This window comes from Macaca nemestrina, chromosome 2 (genome assembly GCF_043159975.1).
Source record: "Macaca nemestrina isolate mMacNem1 chromosome 2, mMacNem.hap1, whole genome shotgun sequence".
Lineage (NCBI taxonomy): Eukaryota > Metazoa > Chordata > Mammalia > Primates > Cercopithecidae > Macaca > Macaca nemestrina.
Window position 1 is genome coordinate 54,473,286 of NC_092126.1, and position 27,023 is coordinate 54,500,308.

General features: G+C 36.9%; 1 protein-coding gene across 2 annotated transcripts; it reads left to right on the top strand.

The window, feature by feature from the left end:
* Positions 1 to 1,943: 1,943 nt before the first annotated feature.
* Positions 1,944 to 26,026, top strand: LOC105463703 (arylacetamide deacetylase-like). 2 transcript variants are annotated; one of them, XR_011619805.1, is made up of 3 exons: positions 1,944 to 2,210; positions 16,788 to 17,011; positions 24,958 to 25,539. XR_011619805.1 is itself a non-coding variant. In XM_071091108.1 (3 exons), the coding sequence occupies exons 1-3, from the start codon at positions 2,073 to 2,075 to the stop codon at positions 25,029 to 25,031; spliced, it is 282 nt and encodes a 93-aa protein (XP_070947209.1). In that variant the 5' UTR covers positions 1,944 to 2,072; the 3' UTR covers positions 25,032 to 26,026. The 2 variants fall into 2 exon arrangements, 1 of the variants encoding a protein (XP_070947209.1); XM_071091108.1 differs by lacking the exon at positions 16,788 to 17,011 and adding an exon at positions 19,321 to 19,390 and having other exon boundaries at positions 24,958 to 26,026.
* Positions 26,027 to 27,023: the final 997 nt, after the last annotated feature.

Below are 27,023 nucleotides of genomic sequence, written 5' to 3' on the forward strand. Positions count from 1 at the left end.
TGATTTTGTGTATTTTCTATTAATAACTTTTCTTCTTCTGTTGTTCTTATAAAATATTCCATTTTATTCACACAATTTAATCTGCTTCTTTCCCCATTTCCTGCTTAATTTAGATTATTTTCCAATTTCTTCTCAGTATGGAGTTCTTTTCTGGAAGAGCCTTTGATTGACTAGTGTTGAGGGACAGTAGGCCCCAGCCTGTTCCACCCCCTTCAGGTCACACTGAAGATAGTTTATACTCAGCATAAGGCTGTGCAAACCCCAGCCAGTTTCAACTGTTTTCTCAGATTTGTAACCACAATTTCAGGTGAATATTTGTTGATTAATTCTTATTCTGTCAAATACTTCATCGCTTTCCTCTGCTTCCACCTGCACGTAGGGAAGCTTATACCACAGAGGCTTTGTAGTTGTTGATAAATTATTCCCAACATAGATACTTGGAAGCTGGTTTGTTGTTATATTTTTGCCTCACATTTTTCTTCTTATTATGTTGTCCATAGGTTTTTGGTTTTGTTATATTCGTTTCTTTGTGAGTTCTTGTGAGGAGATTTGGGGATTTTCAAAAGTTGAGAACCTGTAGTAGAAGATTTTAACTCATTTTTTTTCAGTAACTGATAGAAAAACACAAAAATTAAGTAAAAAAAAAAGTTTCAATAACACAATAAAATTGACTTAATTTACACAAATTGAACTCATACCAAATAATGTCATAATACACATTCTTTTAAAGTACATATGAAACATTTTTTTTAAGTTCTTGGCCACAAAGCAATTATCCTCAAATTTAAAAAGATAGAAATACAGAGGTTAATAACAACTTCAGACTTAGGTTGGGAGTTACAGCATTGGTTCTCAGGCCGTCACACTTAGGCTGAATTACACTATCGGCTTTCCTGGTTCTCCAGCTTGAAGATGACAGATAGTGGAACTACTACACCTCTCCAATCACATGCGCCAATTTCTACAATATGTTTCTTGTTTTATACATACATATATCTGCTTCTACATTCAGTCATGCACCCATAGCAACGTTTTGGTCAATGAAAGACTGCACATATTGATGGTGGTGCCAAAGGATTGTAATATTGTATTTTTATTGTACAGTTTCTAGGTTAAGATATTGATGTAGTTCGGCTCTGTGTCCCCACCGAAATCTCATATTAAAGGAGGGTCCTGGAGGGAAGTGATTGTATCATGGGAGGAGACTTCCCCCATGCTGTTCTTGTGATAGAGTTCCCATGAGATCTGGTTGTTTGAAAGTGTGTAGCACCTTCCCTTCACTTGCTCTCTCTCCTGCTCCACCATGTGAAGATGTGCCGGCTTCCCCTTCCACCATGATTGCAAGTTTTAAAATATTCTGTTTGGGCCAGGCGCGGTGACTCACGACTGTAATCCCAGGACTTTTAGAGGCCTGGGCGGGTTTATCACCTGAGGTCAGGAGTTCGAGACCAGCCTGACCAACATGGTGAAACCCCATCTCTATTAAAAGTACAAAAATTAGCCAGGCGTGGTGGTGTGCACCTGTAATCTCAGCTACTTGAAAGGCTAAGGCAGGAGAATTGCTTGAACCCTTGAGGCGGGGGTTGCAGTGAGCAGAGATCGTGCCATTGTACTCCAGCCTGGGTGACAGTCAGACTCCCATCTCAAAAACACAAAACAAAACATAATAACAACAAAAAAATTATGTTTGTTCTTCCTTACTCTAAGGTTTGTTATTTGAGACATACACTGGGTTTCCTGCACTGTCACATGGCCTTTTTAAAAACACAGTATTCAACTCTTAGTAACTGCGCATTAAATGTTTACTAACTGCCTAGCAACATAATAAGGCTGTTGGATTGGACGGAACTTGCAGAAAATAAGTGCTGATTGTTTCTCAGAGCTCTCCTTTGTTGTTCTGCTAAGTATATTTATTTAGGCCCATGAAATAAAAAACTCAACAGTGGAATTTGTACTCAGGAAGTTATGTAACACTTTATGGCAGGACTTAAAACAATGAAAATTCAGCCACTGAATGTTTCAAACATGTATTTGCTGTGTTGCCAAAGTAGAAAAAGCAGAAGGGAAACATCATGGGAAGAAAGACTATTTTGTTTCTGATTGCAAGGGTCCTTGGGGCGTATTATGTTTATACTCCTCTCCCAGATAATATTGAGGAACCCTTTTGGCTGGTGTGGATAGCTGCACATGTGAAAACGGTAACAAATTTGGTAAGTTCAGAATTTCACTGTCTCTGTGAATATTTAAGTTTAATCAGGAGAAAATAATTACCAGCTATATTATTTTTAAAACTTTCTGCTGTCTTGGAAATTTTGCTCTTAAAGTTTGCTTGACGATTTTCAAACCTTAAAAAAAAAAAAAAAAAAAAAAAAAAACCAACTTTATTCTTTAACACAGATCCCTAACAGAATAAGTATGAAGGAAGTATTCAAGTAATTTTAATTTTAAATATTAGAAAACAAAATATGCTGGCTGAGAAAAACAATTAATCTTACTGTGATTTTCATGGCATGAATACTGACAGAATGAAGTATTTATGAAGTATAAACTTCAGAAAAGGTAGAATTGAGAGGCACTGTGATTAGTTATAGAAAATTCTACACAACAATCTTGGATTTGGACATGAAAATGTATTCTTACTGAAATATTCTGTCGAAAGGTCAACTGGTAAAAGGCCAAGGGAAATGGAACACACAGCATGATTCTCAGTTGAAGGAGAGTGAGCCACTGAGGTGACAGGGCAGTTCCCTGGCTGGCTGCCCTCAGTGTCCACACTGGCCCTCGGAAACCTGTGGTTCTTTTCTAGTGAGGCTAACTACTTGGATATGAAGCCGTTCATGATTTCCTTGAAACTTCTCTGTAGCAAACTGCCTTCTTGTAGCAAAAGAAAAAGATAATTAAAGGACACTTAGCCTGGATATTTACACCTGGCTCACACTCTGTTTCCTTGCATATATTTTTTAGGTGTTTCAACATTCTCTACTGGCATTTATTGCAGCCCTGAATAAGTGTGATACATGCCTTATTCTCAGGGTTTTTGTTTTCCTTCGTTTTTTCTATTTTCTATTTTATTTTTTTTTTTAGAGATAGAGTCTTGCTCTATCGCCCAGCCTGGAGTGCAGTGTTCCAATCTCAGCTCATTGCAACCTCTGTCTCCTGGGTTCAAGTGATTCTCCTGCCTCAGCCTCCCAAGTAGCTGGAATTACAGGCTTGCGCCACCATACCTGGCGCATTTTTGTATTTTTGGTAGAGACGGGGTTTTGCCATGTTGGCCATGCTGTTTTGAACCCCTGACCTCAGGTGATCCGCCAACCTCGACCTCCTAAATTGCTGGCATTACAGGTGTGAGCCACAGTGCCTGGCCCTCTTTGTGGTTTTTGTTTGTTTGTTTGTTTTAAAGACAAGTTCTTGATCTCTCTGTTGCCCAGAATGGAGTGCAGTGGTGATCATAGCTTACCGCAGCCTGGAACTCTTGGGCTCAAGTGATCCTCCCACAACTTGGCCTCCCGAGCAGTTAGGGCAACAGGCACACACTACCATGCTTAGCTATTTTTTTTTTTTAACATTTTTTGTGGAGATGGGGTCTTCTTTTGTTGCCCAGGCTGGTTTTAAACTCCTGGCCTCAAGTAATCCCCAAACCTTTGCCTCCAATGCCCTGCTACTACAGGCATCAGCCACTACATTCAGCCTCACATTTTCATTTTCTATTAGTTACTTCATTTTCTAGTCATTTTATTAGCATATAGAGTTGGTCCTCTGTATATATGGGTTTTGCATACCACATATATTATATTTTTCATCCTCAAGTTTAATTTTTAAAAATCTGTGTGTAAGTAGACTCACTCAGTTCAAACTTGTTAAACGGTCCAGTGTATGTTGTTACTGGACTTGGGTCAGTTTCACTGGAATATAGCTTTAAGCCTTATTTTTAAAAAGTTATTCTGGAGTTATTTATAAAAATAATTATTTTGGGTCACTGTTTTGCTCTATTTTATTATTTGTATTTATTTTGTGTGTGTATATATATATATTTGTATACTAAAATATGTCATTTCTCTTTGAAAGTTCCTAGTCCCTTTTTACATTTCACTTCCTTGTGTTTGTTTTTTTGTATCTATCATATATATTACCTTGAGTTTCTTTACCTCGGTTTTATTTCTGAAGTTATGTGTCTTTTTTGCCTTATTGCTTTTCTGAGTTCTACCAGTACTAGTACTAGTACTAATTTTTAGTCACTCCTTCCTTCCTTTTGACTAGCAATCATTTGCCAATATCTGCCTATTATTTGAATATGTGTTTTTGCTTTTTAATATTTCTTCTATGTTATTTTTAAAAATAACTGTGAAATAACGTGTTATATATTTTATCTTTGTAGTAACTTTTTTCTAGTTTGTTTTCTTCATGTGTCAGAACCTGTTATTACTTTTCATATAATACATAGTAACTTGCATGAATGTTATGTATACAACTTTTGTATTATTCATACTTTAATAAGATGAGTTTTCTTGGGCGAACTATTACAAAAATTTCCTGGGACATAGAGGTAGTCAAGATTTTTTTCCTTTACTTTTTGTGCCTAAAGGGCTCCTATTGCTACTCTCTCTCTCTCTCTATATATATATATATTTATACATATATTTATATATAAATTTATAAATATTAAAAAATGTATACACAATTTTTATATATCAAATTACACCTATATATTGCTATACTTATATATATGACTAACATATCTGTCAATTAGATTGATAAATATTGATATAGCTATAAAACCCTCTTTCATATTTTCATCTGTTTTTCTCTCTGGTCGTCCTGAATCCCCCAGTCTATTACTGGCAATTGTTAGCAAAGTATGTAGCCACTCCTTCCCGAAGTTATCTTCCACTATAGACTTGGTTTGTCTTGAGATCAGTTACCTCTGGACCCTAGAGGTTTTGTTTTTGTTTTGTTTTTGCTGCTTATCTTAGTAATCAAGCCTTGTTATGTTTCAGTCCTGCTAGCAAGAGTCTTTAAACTTGGCAAGGTGCTTTCATCTTTGGTGCCAATACTTAACATCTTTTTCGAAGATCTGCCACCTTCAGAGCCCTCCACTCTCCCTTTTTGTCTTTCATTCTGCTCTATCACAGTTGTTTGCTGTGCAGTTCAGTTGCTTTGGTTCAACACTGCAAATAATTTATAGTTCATGGGTTTTCTTTAATTCTTCGTTTCTTTGAAGAAATAGAGTTTATCACCATGATTATTGATTATTTGTTTACTTTCATGTTCTGTATGGTTTCCTGCAGAAGAAAAGCATAGATTTGAAGGAACTTAAAGCCCTGACTCCTTTAAAAAAAGAAAAGAAAAGAAAAGAAAAACACGTATTTGCCAAAGTACATCAGATTACCACAGAATCTGGCATGTTTTCAAAACCTCTATAAAATCATCACCTTTTCATGAAGTACCTTATTTTTTCCCCTTTTCCTCCAACCCTTCCAAAAAGAAAAAAAAAATCCAACAACTTGCTTGAATTTATTGCCATCTGGTCCTACCTTGTGGTTACCAATCAATTTGAGCATAATATATTAAAATGGTAATTCAAACTTTTAATAATTCAGTGATGAAGATAAATGGAAGTGACTGAGTTGAATCAAGTCTCAACTAGTCTGTGATGCAGCATTATCTTCTAGAGTAGCAATATCAATTATATTTAGCCACAGTGCCAATTCTGATAGATTGCTCAGCATGACCTTGAAAGGACTCTGAGGTTGCAATTTAGGCTTAGTAAGAAATAATACTGCAATCAAGTAACACTGTCAGACCTATCCCAGACTAGGGATTATTAGCATTTGTGAAAAGAGTTTTCTATCATTACACCAGATTGTAAGGGTTTTAAGCTTTTAGGTTTGAGGTCATTTAAAAAAAAAAAAATAGTTTTATCTTCTGTTTTCATTCTATTTGCCATTGATTCTCACAGCCCTGCTTACTTCTTTTTCCTGGTATGGCCTACCCAAAGATACACTGGCTGGCCTCCAAAGCATGAACTTCAAAGCCCAGTGACAATTTGAGTTTCCAAATTGTTGAATAACCACACTGGGTAAACAAAGCTCTAACTTGGTGTAGCCAGAGGCCTGGACACTGTTTAACTTTGAATCATTAGAAATTCAATTTTATTATTTTTTCTTGGGTAATAGACCTTTCTACGATGGATTAAGATTCACCAATAAACAATTTTGTATGTACACTGAGGGATATAAATTTCAGAGTTAGTCAGAATTTTATTCTATACCATTTAATGTTTCAAATTTATATCAAAAATTGCTTTTAGGTTATAGTGTCAGTATAAAGAGAGCAAGATGATCAGTATAAAGATATGTCCATTAAGCCACTGCTCCAATTCATCATATTCCACTAAAGAGAAGACAGCTGAATAAAGTATAAAACTCCTGTCATTCACTTCAGATTTCAGACACCAGGCAATATGTTTTGAATGCTGATGAATCCTCAGTCTTTTGTTATATATTTACTACACTTACTAATAGAATCTAAAAACTTGTGAGATTATAGAATGCCCTTGCAAAATATTATGCTTAGTAATTTCTCCCATATGTTACAATTAGTACTTTCACAGCTAAATTCCTATTTTTAGTTTGTATTGCATATACCTTTCTGTATTATTTTAATAAAATATTTAGTTGAAACATAACAAACTTTCTTTACAGATGAAATAGCTGAGGCCAGTGATTTATGTTTTGAAAAACAGGCTTGTATTTCTGTACTTAACTGATTTAAATCCAGGGAGGACCAACTAAGCCAGCATAAATTACTTTTGTGGGAAAAAGTGGCAAACAATGCCCTCCCTGCTTACTGGTGCCCAGCAGCTGTCCCAAAGGGACGTTAGGAGTTAGACCCACAAAAAGCACACAGTTTCTAGAAAGGACTGCTGTGATGTCACAATTGAAGCCAGAAGAATAGAACTTCATGCAGGTGAGGGTGAAACACAAATGCTTAGTCAGTGTCTGACAGGCTTTGGAGGCTGATTACTCCAGCATTAATGACCCAGATGTAGCATGATTGGGCAGGGAAATGGGGTTAGCCACAGGAAACAGCAATCCTGCTAGATTCTGGGCTGGGCCCAGGGTGACCTCGATTTTAGGTTTCTGCATAGACTCTCACATCCATGAAAGTTCAACAAATACTGAGGGATTGGTGACCACTGTGTTTCTGGTCATCTTCTCTCTTCTTTGGGCCTTTCATAATGTTGGTCACTAAGGAGCAGCATATTGGCTGCTCAGGAGTGACCACTAGCCTACATGCCAGCACTTACTGCCTCTGGGGACCTACATGAACAGTGTCTTAATCACTTTTACCTCAGTAGACTCATCTAAAAACTAGAAAGATATTACTGCTTACCAGATTTTAGTGAGAGACAAATGGGTGCATGGATGGAAAGCAAGTATCTGGCAAGGATTAAAAACTCAATAAATAGAGTAGTTATCTGTATCTTTCTGCATAAAATTGCTAGTATTATCAGTGGATATTTGTGATTTTAGTTCCTGATGTAATCATATAAAAAGTTTTCCCAGCTAACATGTGCCAAAAAGATTAAAAAAACATAGCAAATCATGCCCAAGTGACATTTGTGGAAAAATAACTGACAGTTTTATATAGATAAATATATGAATTTCAATATAGATATACATATGAACACAGATTTCTGTATGGATTAGGTATAGATTTAAATAAGACATGTAACTCAATGTAAATATACATACAGTACATTATATAGGTGAATGTATACATTATGAAGTCATTATTATCTATATCTATTTATAATAGCTGTTAGTTGGTTAATTGTTGCCTTTGTTTTGATTATAACTAACTTCTTAACTTCAGGAAAAACCTAGTAACAACTGAATATATGATTTTGGATAAAATTAATCTGAGACAGCATTAAATAACAGAATAATAATTATAAAAGACTTTTCAATAAATGAATTAGGAAATTAGACTATTGTATAGTTTAACTCAACGACTGTTGCAAAATCACTACTTTTAAAAACAGTGGTAGGCTTGGGAGCAAAATGGCCAAATAGGAACAGCTCCAGCCTCCAGCTCCCAGCGCGAGCGACACAGAAGATGGGTGATTTCTGCATTTTCAACTGAGGTACCAGGTTCATCTCACTGAGGAGTGCCAGACAATCAGTGCTGGTCAGCTGTACAGCTCGACCAGCAAGAGGTGAAGCAGGGCCAGGCATCGCCTCATCTGGGAAGCACAAGGAGGAAGGGAATCCCTTTTCCTAGCCAGGGGAACTGAGTCACACAACACCTGGAAAATCGGGTAACTCCCACCTGAATACTGTGCTTTACCAAGGGTCTTAGCAAACGGCACACTAAGACATTATATTCCACACCTGGCCGGGAGGGTCCCACGTCCACGGAGCCTCCCTCATTGCTAGCACAGCAGTCTGCGATCTAACTGCAAGGCAGCAGCAAGGCTGGGGAGGGGCACCCGCCATTGCTGAGGCTTAAGTAGCTAAACAAAGCTGCTGGGAAGCTCGAACTGGGTGGAGCCCACAGCAGCTCAAGGAGTCCTGCCTGTCTCTGTAGACTCCACCTCTGGGTACAGAGCATTGCTAAACAAAAAGCAGCAGAAACCTCTTTAGATGCAAATGACCCTGTCTGACAACTTTGAAGAGAGCAGTGTATCTCCCAACACGGAGGTTGAGATCTGAGAACAGACAGACTGCCTGCTCAAGTGGGTCCCTGACCCCTGAGAAGCCTACCTGGAAGACATCCCCCACTAGGTGCAGACCAGCACCTCACACCTCACACGGCTGGGTACACCTCTGAGACGAAGCTTCCACAGCAAGAATCAGACAGGAACACTCGCTGTTCAGCACTATTCTATCTTCTGCAGCCTCCGCTGCTGATACCCAGGCAAACAGGGTCTGGAGTGGACCTCAAGCAATCTCCAACAGACCTACAGCTGAGGATCCTGACTCTTAGAAGGAAAACTAACACACAGAAAGGACACCCACACCAAAACCCCATCAGTACATCACCATCATCAAAGACCAAAGGCAGATAAAACCACAAAGATGGGGAAAAAGCAGGGCAGAAAAGCTGGAAATTCAAAAAATAAGAGGGCATCTCCCCCTCCAAAGGAACACAGCTCATTGTCAGCAATGGATCAAAGTTGGATGGAGAATGACTTTGACGAGTTGAGAGAAGAAGGCTTCAGTCCATCAAACTTCTCAGAGCTAAAGGAGGAATTACGTACCCAGTGCAAAGAAACTAAAAATCTTAAAAAAAGAATGGAAGAATGGATGACTAGAATAATCAATGCAGAGAAGGCCATAAACGAACTGAACAGAGATAAAAACCATGACATGAGAAATACCTGACAAATGCACTAGCTTCAGTAACCGACTCAATCAACTGGAAGAAAGAGTATCAGCGATTGAGGATCAAATGAATGAAATGAAGTGAGAGGAGAAGTCTAAAGAAAAAAGAGGAAAAAGAAATGAACAAAGCCTTCAAGAAGTATGGGATTATGTGAAAAGACCAAATCTGTGTCTGATTGGGATGCCTGAAAGTGAGGGGGAAAATGGAATCAAGTTGGAAAACACTCTTCAGGGTATCATCCAGGAGAACTTCCCCAACCTAGTAAGGCAGGCCAACATTCAAACTCAGGAAATACAGAGAACGCCACAAAGATACTCCTCAAGAAGAGCAACTCCAAGACACATAATTGCCAGATTCACCAAAGTGGAAATGAAGGGAAAAATGTTAAGGGCAGCCAGAGAGAAAGGTCGGGTTACCCACAAAGGGAAGCCCATCAGACTAACAGCAGATCTCTCAGCAGAAACTCTCCAAGCCAGAAGAGAGTGGGGGCCAATATTTAACATTCACAAAGAAAAGACTTTTCAACACAGAATTTCATATCCAGCCAAACTAAGTTTCATAAGTGAAGGAGAAATAAAAATCTTTACAGACAAGCAAATGCTTAGAGATTTTGTCACCACCAGGCCTGCCCTACAAGATATCCTGAAGGAAGCACTAAACGTGGAAAGGAACAACTGGTACCAGCCATTGCAAAAACATGCCAAAATGTAAAGACCATCGATGCTAAGAAGAAACTGCATCAACTAATGAGCAAAATAACCCGCTAATATCACAATGACAAGATCAAGTTCACACATAACAACATTAACCTTAAATGTAAATGGACTAAATGGTCCATTTAAAAGACACAGACTGGCAAATTGGATAAAGAGTCAAGACCCATCAGTTTGCTGTATTCAGGAGACCCATCTCACATGCAGAGACACACATAGGCTCAAAATAAAGGGATGGAGGAAGATCTACCAAGCCAATGGAGAACAAAAGAAAGCAGGGGTTGTATTCCTAGTCTCTCATAAAACAGACTTTAACCATCAAAGATCAAAATAGACAAAGAAGGCCATTACATAATGGTAAAGGGATCAATTCAACAGGAAGAGCTAACTATCCTAAATATATATGCACCCAATACAGGAGCACCCACAGTTATAAAGCAAGTCCTTAGAGACTTACAAAGAGATATAGACTCGCATACAATAATAATGGGAGACTTCAACACCCCACTGTCAACATTAGACAGATCAATGAGACAGAAAGTTAACAAGGATATTCAGGAATTGAACTCAATTCTGCACCAAGCAGACCTAATAGACATCCACAGAACTCTCCACCCCAAATCAACAGAATATACATTCTTCTCAGCATCATATTGCACTTATTCGAAAATTGACCACATAATTGGAAGTAAAGCACTCCTCAGCAAATGTACAAGAACAGAAATTATAACGAACTGTCTCTCAGACCACAGTGCAATCAAACTAGAACTCCGGACTGAGAAACTCAATCAAAACCACTCAACTATATGGAAACTGAACAACCTGCTCATGAATGCCTACTGGGTACATAACGAAATGAAGGCAGAAATAAAGATGTTCTTTGAAATCAATGAGAACAAAGATACAACATACCAGAATCTCTGGGACACATTTAAAGCAGTGTGTAGAGGGAAATTTATAGCACTAAATGCCCACAAGAGAAAGCTGGAAAGATCAAAAATTGACACTCTAACATCACAATTAAAAGAATTAGAGAACCAAGAGCAAACACATTCAAAAGCTAGCAGAAGGCAAGAAATAACTAAGATCAGAACAGAACTGAAGGAGACAGAGACACAAAAACCCTCCCCCAAAAAATCAATGAATCCAGGAGCTGGTTTTTTGAAAAGATCAACAAAATTGATAGACCGCTAGCAAGACTAATAAAGAAGAAAAGAGAGAAGAATCAAATAGACGCAATAAAAAGTGATAAAGGGGATATCACCACCAACCCCACAGAAATACAAACTACCATCAGAGAATACTATAAACACCTCTACGTGAATAAACTAGAAAATCTAGAAGAAATGGATAATTTCCTGGACACTTACACTCTCTCAAGACTAAACCAGGAAGAAGGTGAATCCCTGAATAGACCAATAGCAGGCTCTGAAATTGAGGCAATAATTAATAGCCTACCAACCAAAAACAGTCCAGGACCAGACGGATTCACAGCCGAATTCTACCAGAGGTACAAGGAGGGCTGGTACCATTCCTTCTGAAACTATTCCAATCAATAGAAAAAGAGGGAATCCTCCCTAACTCATTTTATGAGGCCAACATCAGCTTATCCACCATGATCAAGTGGGCTTCATCCCTGTGATGCAAGGCTGGTTCAACATACGCAAATCAATAAATGTAATCCAGCATATAAACAGAACCAAAGACAAGAACCACATGATTATCTCAATAGATGCAGAAAAGGCCTTTGACAAAATTCAATAGCCCTTCATGCTAAAAACTCTCAATAAATCCGGCATTGATGGAACGTATCTCAAAATAATAAGAGCTATTTATGACAAACCCACAGCCAATATCATACTGAATGGGCAAAAACTGGAAGCATTCCCTTTGAAAACTGGCACAACACAGGGATGCCTTCTCTCACCACTCCTATTCAACATAGTGTTGGAAGTTCTGGCTAGGGCAATCAAGCAAGAGAAAGAAATCAAGGGTATTCAGTTAGGAAAAGAAGAAGTCAAATTGTCCCTGTTTGCAGATGACATGATTGTATATTTAGAAAACCCCATTGTCTCAGCCCAAAATCTCCTTAAGCGGATAAGCAACTTCAGCAAAGTCTCAGGATAAAAAATCAATGTGTAAAAATCACAAGCATTCTAATATTCCAGTAACAGACAGAGAGCCAAATCATGAATGAACTCCCATTCACAATTGCTTCAAAGAGAATAAAATACCTAGGAATCCACCTTACAAGGGATGTAAAGGACCTCTTCAAGGAGAACTACAAACCACTGCTCAGTGAAACAAAAGAGGACATAAACAAATGGAAGAACATACCATGCTCATGGATAGGAATAATCAATATCATGAAAATGACCATACTTCCCAAGGTAATTTATAGATTCAATGCCATCCCCATCAAGCTACCAATGACTTTCTTCACAGAATTGGAAAAATCTGCTATAAAGTTCATATGGAACCAAAAAAGAGCCCGCATTGCAAAGACAATCCTAAGTCAAAAGAATAAAGCTGAAGGCATCATGCTACCTGACTTCAAACTATACTACAAGGCTACAGTAACCAAAACAGCATGGTACTGGTACCAAAACAGAGATATAGACCAATGGAACAGAACAGAGTCCTCAGAAATAATACCACACACCTACTGCCATCTGATCTTTGACAAACCTGAGAAAAACAAGAAATGGGGAAAGGATTCCCTATTTAATAAATGGTGCTGGGAAAATTGGCTAGCCATAAGTAGAAAGCTGAAAGTGGATCCTTTCCTTACTCCTTATACAAAAATTAATTCAAGATGGATTAGAGACTTAAATGTTAGACCTAATACCATAAAAATTCTAGAAGAAAACCTAGGTAATACCATTCAGGTCATAGGCATGGGCAAGGACTTCATGTCTAAAACACCAAAAGCAATGGCAACAAAAGCCAAAATTGACAAATGGGATCTAATTAAACTAAAGAGCTTCTGCACAGCAAAAGAAACTACCATCAGTGTGAACAGGCAACCTACAGAATGGAGAAATTTTTTGCAATCTGCTCATCTGACAAAGGACTAATATCCAGAACCTACAAAGAACTCAAACAAATTTACAAGAAAAAAACAAACAACCCCATCAAAAAGTGGGCAAAGGATATGAACAGACATTTCTCAAAAGAAGACATGCATACAGCCAACAGACACATGAAAAAATGCTCATCATCACTGACCATCAGAGAAATGCCAATCAAAACCACATTGATATACCATCTCACACCAGTTACAATGGCAATCATTAAAAAGTCAGGAAACAACAGGTGCTGGAGAGGATGTGGAGAAATACGAACACTTTTACACTGTTGGTGGGATTGTAAACTAGTTCAACCATTGTGGAACACAGTATGGTGATTCCTCAAGGATCTAGAACTAGAAATACCATATGACCCAGCCATCCCATTACTGGGTATATACCCAAAGGATTATAAATCATGCTGCTATTATGACACATGCACACGTATGTTTATTGCGGCACTATTCACAATAGCAAAGAGTTGGAATCAACCCAAATGTCCATCGGTGACAGACTGGGTTAGGAAAATGTGGCACATATACACCTTGGAATATATGCAGCCATACAATGGATGAGTTTGTGTCCTTTGTAGTGACATGGATGCAGCTGGAAACCATCATTCTCAGCAAACTATCGCAAGAACAGAAAACCAAACACCGCATGTTCTCACTCATAGGTGGGAATTGAACAATGAGATCACTTGGACTCGGGAAGGGGAACATCACACACCCAGGCCTATTATGGGGAGCAGGGAGGATGGAGGGATATCATTGGGAGTTATACCTGATGTAAATGATGAGTTGATGGGTGCTGACGAGTTGATTGGTGCAGCACACCAACATGGCACAAGTATACATATGTAACAAACCTGCACGGAACTTATAGTATAACAATAAAAAAAAAAAAGAAAATAAATAAATAAAAAAAATAAAAACAAACAAAAAACCAGTGGTTTACACGATTTAATAATATTTAATCATACATGTTAACATTATATATATGTAAAAAATTTATTTTGTTGTTGGCTCATTAGGGCATATTAAGCTGCTTGTTAATACTCTTGTAAAGAAAGAATGGACAATTGTGTTCTGAATACAGCACCCCACAATGTCATCGTAGTAGAGCTTCCCAGGATAATTTCAACCATATAGCCCAAGAAAGTTAGCTCTCAAATAAAATGGTTTTTGTAAACACCCATGAAATATTGTCCTTCATTCAGGATTTTGATCAAGTTGCTCTGGCCTTTCTCACTGAATCTAAAAATTTTAAATACATTTTTCAGATTAAGATCAATTCGAGCATTCATGAGAAACTTTCTCCATGATGGTCAGTTAGAATCGATCCCACTTCTCTTCCTACCTTAGCCCCCTATTCAAGGTCTTTCCTCATTCTGTCTTGTATTAAATCTTATTTACGAGTACAGTTGAGCTTATTCATAGAGTCTATGAAGACTGGACTCTGTAAAACAGGCATCTTTAATCAATTGCACTTTTTAGCACTGTGCTTTGCACAGAGTGGACATTCAGTACATTTGATTGTCATAACATATTCACCTGCATTGAAGACCCACTCTCTGCCAGAAGAAACTTACACTTCAGGGACTCCTCTGAGGATGACCAAAAGGGAATCTTTGCAGAGATGTCAATGCTACCAACTCCTCTGGGTTCTCATAGGGAACTCAAGGGGATTAGGGTTCCCAGTGCTCTTGAGCATTCCCAGGGACTCTCATCAGTGAACAAACCAATAAACATGCAGGAAAAAGTGTTGTCAATGTATCTGTTCATTTAAAACCTCCAGAAGAATTCTAGCATCTAATCTTTCTTAAATGAGACTGTTACCTGCTGTTTCTGCTAGGGGAGGTTTGGTGGGACTTTGGAATTCAGAGTGTTTAGGTTCATCAGAACCCATACAAATGGTTCTAATCCAGTACTCAGAATGTTATTTAGATATAAATGTTAGACCAAATTTCAACTTTCGACTAAGACATCCAGGAGGACCATGAATTCGGTTGGTATTGCAGTTCCACGATACTTTGTTTCTATTTTCAGACAGAGATGTAAGATATAAGAGATTTCTTTCCGGGAAGGTATAGTAGTATTTGCTTTCCTGACTGTAATTTAAGAGGAAAACTAAAATCCTGAGAATGTAATGCTTCTTTCTGTTACATTTCACATGCAGTCGCTGCTTGACTTATCATTACTTACATAATATTTTTTTTTTGCAAGTCACTTAATGTCTGAAAACTCTCCCTTAATAGAAACTACAACAGTTGTTGAACTAAGTAACAGTTGCTACTGCATTTCATGCATTAACAGAATTTCATTTTTACATTGGCAATGAGGCTATTACTGTCTTTACATCTAACCAGATCAGATATCTAATTCTAACACATGTCTTAAATGTTTTTTTTTGAGACCTCCTTTTAGACCATATGCTTTATCAATCATGATTTTTTCAGAATACAGACACCACTATAAGGAGGTCAATAGGAATCAATTCAGAATAGAAGATTTGAGATACACAATCTTTAGAATGGGGGAGTGAGGAGCAGTCATCAATAATTCCAGCTGCCCGCATTACTGAAGTGGCAGTTCTCAGAAGGACAATCAGAAGCATTAAAAGCCACATATTTGTCAATGTCTGTATGAATGCCCACAGTATTGCAAAATCAAAAAATAATGGCTTTTCCTTCTTTTCTGTCCTCTAAGTCTTATAAGAGTGCCTCTCTGTAGCATAACTTAATTATAATTACACTGGCAAGGAGTTCCAGGAACTGTATTTCCTGACTTCCTCTTCCGGAATAGGGTGGGGACAATTTAGTGTTGAAAATAGACAATGTTGTTATTTCTTTTGTACTTATTTAATTTTCATTAATAGGAAAGAGGTTCAGCTAGCTGTTTGATCACCCAGCCCTTTAATCCACGTTTCCAACTTAAGATAGGAAAGCAAGTCTTCCTTATCCTTGGAATCCTAACATTAGAGGTCCGTTAGGATTTGGCTCATATTCACCTCTAGAGGTCCTTCTTCTTTATGGATCCCTGTACAGACATCTTTATTGTTTTACCAAACTACATGCATTTCTCTGATTACAATAGAAGTGTCCTTGTGGAGATTGCTTTGGCCTAGCATGAGATTTTCCCCTTTGACTGAACTCTGCTCTCCCTTCAGTACTCATATCAGGGCTCACCCGCTATTTGAAAACTCTTCACTTCTCATCCAGGCAGGTAGTTGACCCACTGACCACTGACAAAGTTCTTTGTACATATTTATGAGATATGCGGTGATGTTGTTTTGTAATTGCTAACACATCTATTTTTCCTTCTTGAATCTGAGCTTCTTTAGAAAAGAGAAGTTGTCTTATCTATCTTTGTAAATCAAACTGTCTAGCATGGAATTTATCAAGTTGTAATTCCTCAGTAATTCCTTACCTTTTTTTAACCTAAGGCAACTGTGTGACAACACCACTAAACCTCCGGTATTTCCAACTGTGCCATTCAGATTCACCTGTGAGACTATGAGACAGGACCATTGGGAATATCTATGCATAGTTCTGTGTTCATAAGCAACGCTGGCATTTGATATTTGTAAATTAGTATTTTCTTCCTATGTCTCCTTTTAGGTTTTGTCGGCCGAACCCTTTGGAAATCAATCATTTCATGAACACTGCAATGTTCTTTATGAGCTTTCAAGAAGTCCCACCTACATCTGGAGAAAATGTCACTGTGATGGAGACAACTTTCAATAATATTCCTGTCCATGTATATGTGCCAACACTAAAGTCAGAGATACTAAGAAGGAGCTTAGTTTATATTCATGGTGGTGGTTGGTGTATGGGGGATGCTGGTATGTGCTCCATGTTAAAAATTTTAGTGTATCATATAACATACATTTTACTGAAATGTTGACTCCATCATATCAAGACATACGTGTCAGATAACAAAACACTTCAGCTGTCCAAAATTTATTTCTTTGGAGCTATGTAGATTTAAAAGAACTATTTTAAATCTCATTCTGAAAGAGGGCATAATAACTACCCAAAGCTGTAGCAAATCTCAGATAAGAAGAGAACTTGTTTCACGAACTTAGACATTTATTATTAATTGCAGATTTGATAGAAAGTTGCAGTAAAAAACAACAAAGTGAGTTGAACAGTGGATTAAATATGAAGAAATAGAAATGGTAACTCTAGTCTTTTTGTAAGCTTAAATATTAAGGAAATGAGAAAGAAGGTGTTAGATTAAAAACACAGAGCTGGCACTTTGGGAGGCCGAGGCAGGCAGATCACCAGGTCAGGAGATTCAGACCATCCTGGCTAACACAGTGAAATCCCCTCTCTACTAAAAAAATACAAAAAATTAGCCAGGCGTGGTGGCAGGTGCCTGTAGTCCCAGCTACTTGGGAGGCTGAGGCAGGAGAATGGGGTGAACCCAGGAGGCGGAGCTTGCAGTGAGCTGAGATCACGCCACTGCACTCCAGCCTGGGCAACAGAGCGAGACTCTGTCTCAAAAAAAAAAAAAAAAAAAAGAAACAGAGTTGAATAGGGGTATTTTATTTTGATTTCATATTATATCATATATATTTTGTTTAATGCATTTATGTATTTATATAAACATGATATATTTTATATATAATTTTATTTGCTATAGAATCTAAAATTATTTTATTTGTATACAAATATATTTTATATTATATGTTTTTATTATATATATTTTATAATTATGTATGGGAGGTCTAGGAACATGATTATAAGCTGAAGTTAAGATGGTGGTAAATTGAGGTACATTGGAGAAATGTGGGGAGTGCTAGCTAGAGGAAGGGATGGGGGTTTATCTGACCTAGAGAATATGGAAGCAAATTGGATTCAATGTAGATGGGAAGAATTGGCAACACACAGGAGGAGGAACATATCTTCATTTGTGACAGAAGGAAAGTAGGTGTTGATGGGTATTGATGTAGATTGGGAATGTAAATTGGAGAAGTAAATGGGGTGATTCTATCATTTTCTCTAAATTCAGATAGTAAAGTCATCACTTAACAATGCAGTGATATTTCTAACACAAAAACTGAGTATGACATCCCCGTTTCCACGAGTCTCTTCTGCCCGAAGACCTTCTTTGAAAACTTTTACATCAAAGTATCTGTGAAAAATGAAAATATGTTTACTAAGGTAAAGGAACTAAATAAGAATAAACTCAGAAAAAAATAACATTTGCCTAATACTATTTCAATGTTAAAGGAAAACATAAAAATATGTATTCTAATAAAAAATATGAGCATGACTTTTTATAGTAAAGGTCAAATAAAAACTTAAGACTTAGTGTGTATTTGACATGTCAAGATTACTCAGCACCTGATTTTGGAAACGTTACAAGATAATAATATCTACTCCTCTTTCCATGGCCCCCAAGAGATGGGTTTTGTAAGAACCTCATATCCTGTTACTTCTCCTTCACCACTGTATGATTTCTCCTGACACTTGTTACTACCAAATTCTATTTATCTTTCAACAATTTTCTTATCTGCATTTGCCCAAGCCCATAGCAAACAAGTGTGACCCATCCCCAATTCATACACATACCAAAACAAAACAAAACAACAGAACAAAACACATTCTTTCTTGTCTGCCAAGAAAATATGAATACCTAATTCAAGTCTTAGCTCTCTCTATTTCCTATTTACTCTTCTGTATCTCTCTCTGGGAGTTTTTGTGAATTCTAATTTGATTTCCAAAGAGCACTTTCTGTACTCTATTAAAGAAACTATTATTTTGCATTACTGCTTTTGGTTTGTATGCCTTCCCTCCCTACCCCTGTCTCCAGTAGACTGCGACTTCCTTAAAGTTGGAGCTAATATAAATGTGTTTGTACTTTCAACACCTAACACCTGCTAAATGACTGAGGCAGAGATTAATCTTGAGGAGACAAAACTGGTTTAAACAATCCAGTGTAAAAATGTAGGAATGAATGAGAAAGCTGACAATGCACATGTAAAAGGAACACTGGGAAGAATTAATGTTCTATAATTACAATAAAATATTAGAAATATTTTTTCTAGAGTATATCAATGAGGATCAAGGTGTACTAGTAGGCTTTCCGTTGAAAAAAACACTCATCAATTCATTTGGCTGCTTCTTTTTTAAAAAAAAATTTCAGCTTTGTTTAATTATGACCTTCTGTCAAGACGAAGAACCGATAGACTTGATGCTGTTGTTGTATCAACCAAGTAAGAACACCCTTGGTTTGTTTGGGTTTTGGCCAGATGCTTTTATATTGGAAAATGCTCTCAGTTTTTTGGTATTTCTTTGGTTATGCCAAGAAATTGAGATAATGAGCATAGAGAAAGTGAGCTTGAGCATTATAGGAACAGACACGGGAAATAATAAATCAGATCAAACAGGAATCAGAAACAGGAAGCTTAGAAATAGTTAGAATACAATTAAACTATTGGATCTTACGGACAAATTACCTCTGCTGGATTTCCAGCCTAGTTTTCACTAGGAGAGTGAATAAGAATGAGGGCCTGGAAATCAGACAATCAGGTTCAAATTTGGGTTCTAAAATTAATTCTGCAACTTCGTACAAGTTGCATGTGATCTCTTTAGCTTAGTTTCCTCATCTTTAAACTGGGAATCGTATAATATTTTCTACATAATAGGGTTGTTTTGAGGATTAGATGATAAAGCAAAGGTACTATAAGGTTTGTCAGAGTAAAATCCTTTACTAGAAGCAATTAGCCACCAAATTGCACGTGGGAACATAAGCAAAATCTATTCTCAAAAAGCATTCTAGATCAATAATTCCTGGAAAATTGACCCAATAAAAATGGGTAGAAAAACGAAGAACCATTTGAAAAAACACAGTAGTGACCATATGTCAACTGACCATTAGATTAAGGTAGAATTCTAACAGCTCTGAAGATTTGCTTACCATTTATTGGTTACCACCAAAGTGTAATGATCACAGAAGAAAAACATTCTGAAGAAATTTATCTAGGGAAATGTAACACCTGCTTGTGTGTTTGTTTTTTCCTTAAGCTTAATCCAAGCTTTGTATTAAAGAGTTTACTTGTGTAAATGACCGTTGTAAAAGTTTTCATATAGAGCATCATCATAAGGATGAAATCTGTTTTTGGATTTGAGATGACCCAAAGTATCAGGTTTGCTAAAGAAAAAGTTTACCTTTGATTTTAGGGTTACAGTGAGCAGAAAATCACATACCTTTTAATTAAAAATGGTTGATTTAAAATTATTATTCTGCCCACAGCTATAGATAGCACCTAAATATCACTTTCCAAATCAATTTGAAGATGTATATAATGCACTAAGATGGTTGTTATGCCAAGATATTCTTGAAAAATATGGTATAGACCCTAAAAGAATTGGCATTTCTGGAGGCACTGCTGGTGGAAGTCCAGCTGCAGTGGTGACCCAACAGATATGATGCTCAGATTTGCTTTAGTTCTTAAATATCCAATGCTTAAACATATTTACTTCAGATAAAATTTTTAGAAAAAAATGTTAGCAGATTCATAGATATATACTTGCAGAAGAAATTATACTTTTCATATATTATTCACACCGTTTATATGACATTTAGCTAAAATTATACACCTATGAGTTGTCAATTTAAAGTATTCCATAATTATAACTAGCCTACTATATTATGGATAAAATTGTTTTAGGTACTTTTTCTTTGACGTAATAAACCAGGCAGTGATATCTTAGAAGCAATGTTTCTACAGGGAAAAATAATTACATAAACTTTGCAAATGAATGTCTGTAGTTTAATAACTGATTCTGCAATTGAACTACTGACTTTGATAGTAAATATCACATCTCAATTTACTGTGCAAAAAATATTGTTTTCGCTGATTTTATTATTTATTTTATATACTTTGGAAATGTGTAAATTTTGGTTATTGGTACGTTCAAGATAACCTTTTTCTGATTTCTAGCCAAAGGAAAAATACAAATTTTGTGATTCATTCTAATATACTACAGAACAGATACATGCAACTTCCCCAAAATTGAATTATATATTGCCTACACATTGTTGCTCTGAGAGGCCTCCTAGTGCAGTACAATTAACCCATGAGGAGGCACAGATTATTGGAGCTGAAGCAATGTCCAGTTATGACCTTAGACAAGCCAACTAATCTCTTCAAGCATCAATTTATTTTTATTATATTACATAATAAGCCTTTCCTCTTATGGAGTTTAGACTTCTAAAATGATGAACCAGTTAATTCTGACCCATACTTATTAAAAATCTAGCTAAAGTATCTTGTAAAGGGCTAAAAAGATATAGAAAACTTCTAGGCCAAAAATTTTAAAAGACTAAAAAGAGAAAACTTCACAAAAAATAATTGTAGCACTCAACATCCTCTCTGCCCTAAAGACATATGGTAGTCAAAAGGAAACAATTAAACCAAGATGAGCTTTGGAAGCTTCTCAGGGTTATACATTCAAATCCTTGCAGATATGAGTACACTCATAAATCACTCCTCTCTTTAAGTGACGCCCTGTAGAAATATACTCTCAGAGTCAAAGTGAACCTGATGTAAAACAAAACTCACTTCCATTTAAAGCCTTGCTGCACATCATCCAGATGGCTGGAGGAACCTCAAGCTTTGAATTTAAATTAAATTAAGGTAGTGTGAGTGGTAATTACTACTGTGCGATGGACTGAAATACATAAAAGACATTGCTGGAGAAATACGATACCATCATAGTCTTTAAATTATTATTGCAAATACCTTGTGAAATTGAATGCCCAAAACACTGTAAAATATACTTGGGCAAACAAGTAAGCAAGAAACCATGAAGGAAAGCAAGTTGAATCAGCAGACAATAGAAATACTCTACAAAATTTAGATCTTAGAGCTATCAGCCACAGAACGTGAAACAATTGTTCTACTTTCTTCAGTGAAAATGAGGGTTACAAATTTCAGCAGAAAATTCGAGGTTTGTTAAAAAAAAACAAATTCTGAAACAAAAAAAATAAACTTATAAAAATTAAAACCTTAAAAATGGCATAAGTAATTTTACACAGCTGAAGAGATCATTTGTAAATTGATAGATGGGAAAGGTGAGTCATATCAACTCATGTAACCATGCAAAATGAAACTTGAAGAGCCAAAAAGGTAAATAACACAAAAAAGAAGATTAAAGATATAGTAGATACAGTCTGAAAATCCAATAGTGCTTTAAATGTTATACCAAGGCCGGGCATGGTGGCTCAAGCCTGTAATCCCAGCACGTTGGGAGGCCGAGACGGGCGGATCACGAGGTCAGAAGATCGAGACCATACTGGCTAACACGGTGAAACCCCATCTCTACTAAAAAAAACGCAAAAATCTAGCCGGGCGCGGTGGCGGGCGCCTGTAGTCCCAGCTACTCGGGAGGCTGAGGCAGGAGAATGGCGTAAACTCGGGAGGCGGAGCTTGCAGTGAGCTGAGATCCGGCCACTGCACTCCAGCCTGGGCGACAGAGCGAGGCTCCGTCTCAAAAAAATAAAAAAAAAATGTTATACCAAAAAGAGAGGTAAGAGAATGGGAGAAAAAGATACTTAGAAATATAACAGTAGGCTTGCTGCGGTGGCTCACGCTTGTAATCACAGCACTTTGGGACGCCAAGGCGGGTGGATCACCTGAGCTCAGGAGTTCAAGACCAGCCTGACCAACATGGTGAAACCGTGTCTCTACCAAAAATAAATTAAAAAAAAAATAGCCGGGCATGGTGGTGGGCGCCTGTAATCTCAGCTACTCAGGAGACTGAGGCAGAAGAATCTCTTAAACTCGGGAGGCAGAGGTTACAGTGAGCCAGATCGCGCCACTGCACTCCAACCTGGGTGACAAGAGCAAAACTCCATCTGAAAAAAAAAAATATATATATATATATATATATATATGTATATACGCATATATATACACACGCATATATGCATATATCAGGCGCGTGCCACTATGCCCAGCTAATTTTTGTATTTTTAGTAGAAACGGGGTTTCACCCTGTTGGCCAGGATGGTCTCCAGCTCTTGACCTCGTGATCCGCCTGCCTTGGCCTCCCAAAGTTCTGGGATTACAGGCGTGAGCCACCGTGCCCAGCCAATGTGCTTGATTTTCTATGCTTATTTTATTTAATAATAAAAGACAGCTTAATAAAACAGCTGCACGTTCAAAGATTTAGTTACCTGTAAAGTTGATTTATTGGTAAAATATAAAATATTTTGGTTTTTTCTTATCTAAAATCAACCACCTATTAGCTACCTACTTAATTATTTACCACACCTCTATTAATGTAAACAGCATCTTTCATACTAGATATTGAGCTAAATGGAATGTGTGTGGCAATCTTACTTGAGCTATAACAGTAAACTGATTATTTAAATTCAGAAATTATTTTTATATAAAAATATTCTAATGGACTTATAAATATTTTATTTTACTAAGTGGTTCTTATTATTAACTTTGTTTTAAATGTAATAAAATAAAATTTGCTGCTATTTGGTTTTGCTGCAGTATGTGCATATTTTATTTTTTATTTTTGGAAAGTTATATTTATATTCCCGGAAGAATGTCAGCATGCTGTGCTTTCTTCAGCGCTATACAGAAAATGCTGTTGTGAGTTTTCAGAAATAGGCTTCCAGTTTACCCATTAACCTCTGATCTGAGAAGCACCAGAATGCATAATGACTATTTACGACCTATACCAGTGGCTCCCAAATTTTAGCTTGCATCAGAATCACCTGAAGTCGTTCTTAAAACTCAAATTGCTGGTGTCTACTTCCCTAATTTAGTACCCCATTAACAGGAAACTTTTCGCACACCCTGAAAATATGCATGTTGATTTATAGATAATATTTTTCTTAACACTACTATAATTTGAATATTTAAAACATGAAAATTAAAATGAATTAGACGTTTACAGCAGGAATGAGAATCCTAATATGTTCTTGCTTAACTTTAATAAATATTTTTGTATTTATGGCTCCCAATCTCCCACATAACACTGAGAGAGTTATATTCTAATTAGGATACCACTGCCATATAGAAATGTAAAAAGATAATTATACAGATGATTGCAGCAGGAAGAGAAAGAACACACTTGAAATACTCCCATTTAAAAAACAAATCAATCTGATCCACATGTTTCACAGAGGGACTATAGGACTTACTCAGAACTAATTTGTTCAGTGTTACAGCCAATTAGAATTCTTAGTTATTTGATCTTTTTTTTTTTTTTTTTTCTTTTTGAGACGGAGTCTTGCTCTGTCACCCAGGCTGGAGTGCAGTGGCATGATCTTGGCTCACTGCAACCTCTGCCTCCTGGGTTCAAGCGATTCTCCTGCCTCAGCCTCCCCAGTAGCTGGGATTACAGATGTGCGTCACCATGCCTGACTAATTTTTCTATTTTTAGTAGAGATTGGGTTTCACCATGTTGGCCAAGGCTGGTATCGAACTCCTGACCTCAGGTGATCCACCACCTTGACCTCCCAAAGTGCATAAGCCACTGTGTCTGGCCTGAGATTTTGCTTTTTAATCACAGATTAGATGGTCTCTTTCCCCACCAACGAAAAAAATAGCACAAATCATTTTGCTTACGTTAATAGTATTATATTATAGATTCCTATAATATTGAAATTGGGAAAGTTCCTGAGATATATTTTTGTTGTTTCTGATTATCTTGTTGAGAATCTTAATTAATCTCACATCAATATATTGTTTTTAAATAAAAATGTTTTCAAATGAAAATTATTTATTCAAGAAACTTATTTTTAATTGTTTTTCAGCTCATAGAAGATCCAGATGTCAAGATCAAACTCAAGCTTCAGTCTTGAACATATCTTGCCCTTCAGACTCTTGACATGGATTTACTATCACATCGGGAAAACCTAGACTCTCTAGTTCTGTCCAAACCATTCATGGTCAGGTTCTGGAGTGAATACTTTACCACAGACAGATCACTTGAAAAATCATGTTCTTTAATCAACATGTACCGATGGAATCAAACCATCTGTTCAAATTTGTTAATTGGATTTCCTTGCTCACTGAGAAGTTTAAGAAAGGCCACTTTTGTTATATTCCAACTCATAAGTAGTTCTGAGCTGGCTAAAAAATATCCAGGGTTCCTAGATATGAGGGCAGCCCCTTTTTTGGCTGATGACAAGTTGCGTGGCCTATATCATCACCTGACCTATGTCATCACCCGTCAGTATGACATCTTAAGAGATGATGGACTCATGTACGTCACCCGACTGTGGAATGCTGGAGTTAAAGTGACCTATAACCACAGTGAGGATGGATTCCATGGAGCTCTTTCCTATAATGGGCTTACAATTGGGTATAGAATGAAGATCAGTATATGAGTTGGCTAAGTAAAAATCTATAGTAAAAAATGTAAGCAATGGTTTATTTAAAATGTATGAGGCTCAGAACAGGAAACAAATTAGTGAAAATCAAAGGGTTGATGTTTGAATTGATCTTTATCATCTGTGACCTTTCTAAGTTCCTCATCATCATAGTGGGTTTTGGTTTTGTTTTTATTTTTTGACTGCTAGCAAATTCTTCTCCATTTTATTTATTATTATGTTATTTACTCACTTCTGTGAAGATCCTTTCATATTTTCTTCTGCTACTCATTTGTTAAATCTCTAGTTTACAGCTATAGTTTTTTGATTGCCTAATAGTATTACAGATGAGAAGAAAGTTTTAAACAAACACATCTGGTTTGTAAAATGCCAGAGTTTCAGTCAGCATGAATTTAGAAACTTGAAATATTTCCCTGTGAGAACCGATATGAAATATGTGCCATCTCTTTTAAAAAGCATTTGCCTCAATATAATGGTGTTTGCCTATCACTGTAAAATTTATCTCTTAATACAGACCTCTTCCTGTACTAGGATACCAACATTAATGCAAATGATATTTTAGTTATTTTAGGGAAAGGCAGCTCTAATTTTGTGAGACATTAGGGAGATTGAGGTAGGCACAGAGCTAGCATAAGGCAGTAGCTCCACATGTGGCAGTGGCTTATGGTGGCGAGCAAAGCTTAGGACAAGGAAGAAATGATACAACCAAATTAAAAAACTTAAATCTCTGAAAGTTCTTGTGTCCATATAGGCACCATATGGGGGAAAGACCACAAAGAATAAGCCTTAGTGATCATATGGTATGTAAGGTTTGATCGTTTTGGAGGTGTACTGAGGAAGGCAGCAGAGGACCAGCACAGTTTCTTCATAGCAACTGGAAACCAAGCTTGCTTTATTTTCTCGCTCAGCTGTTGACAGGCAGGAAGCACTGGTGGGGACAGTGGGAGAAATCACACACTTCCATTTTTGTTTGTTATATCAGAAAAAACAATAGCATTCCTGGAAGCCCCACTTTCTCTATATACATATACACATACATATACATTTTTATATGTCATTTTACAGAATTATATCTCATGTGATCAGCCTTAGCTGTTAAGGTTGCCTGAGGAGTCATATTTTTTTAATCTGAGCACATCATTCTGAATAAAACTAATATTCAGTAAAATCACGTGAGCAGTAGATAGGCAATAAGAAGTAGGCCACAAATTCTTTAGGGTAAGTGATTAAAATTAAGTGTGAATAATATATAGAAATATTTGGGATCATATAATGCATAGGATGGATGTATAAATGAATTACACTTACAACTCCCAGTGGAGCATCACTGTAATATTTGTGTACTCAATTAGTTGAAGAAGGCATTTGTCTGTTTTTTTAAATTTGGATCTCTATGCCCTATTCCTTAACCTCCCTCAAGCCAGGTGCCTATAAATCAAAATAATCTACGTTCCCTTATGAGAACATAATCTTAATTTGGAGTAGGA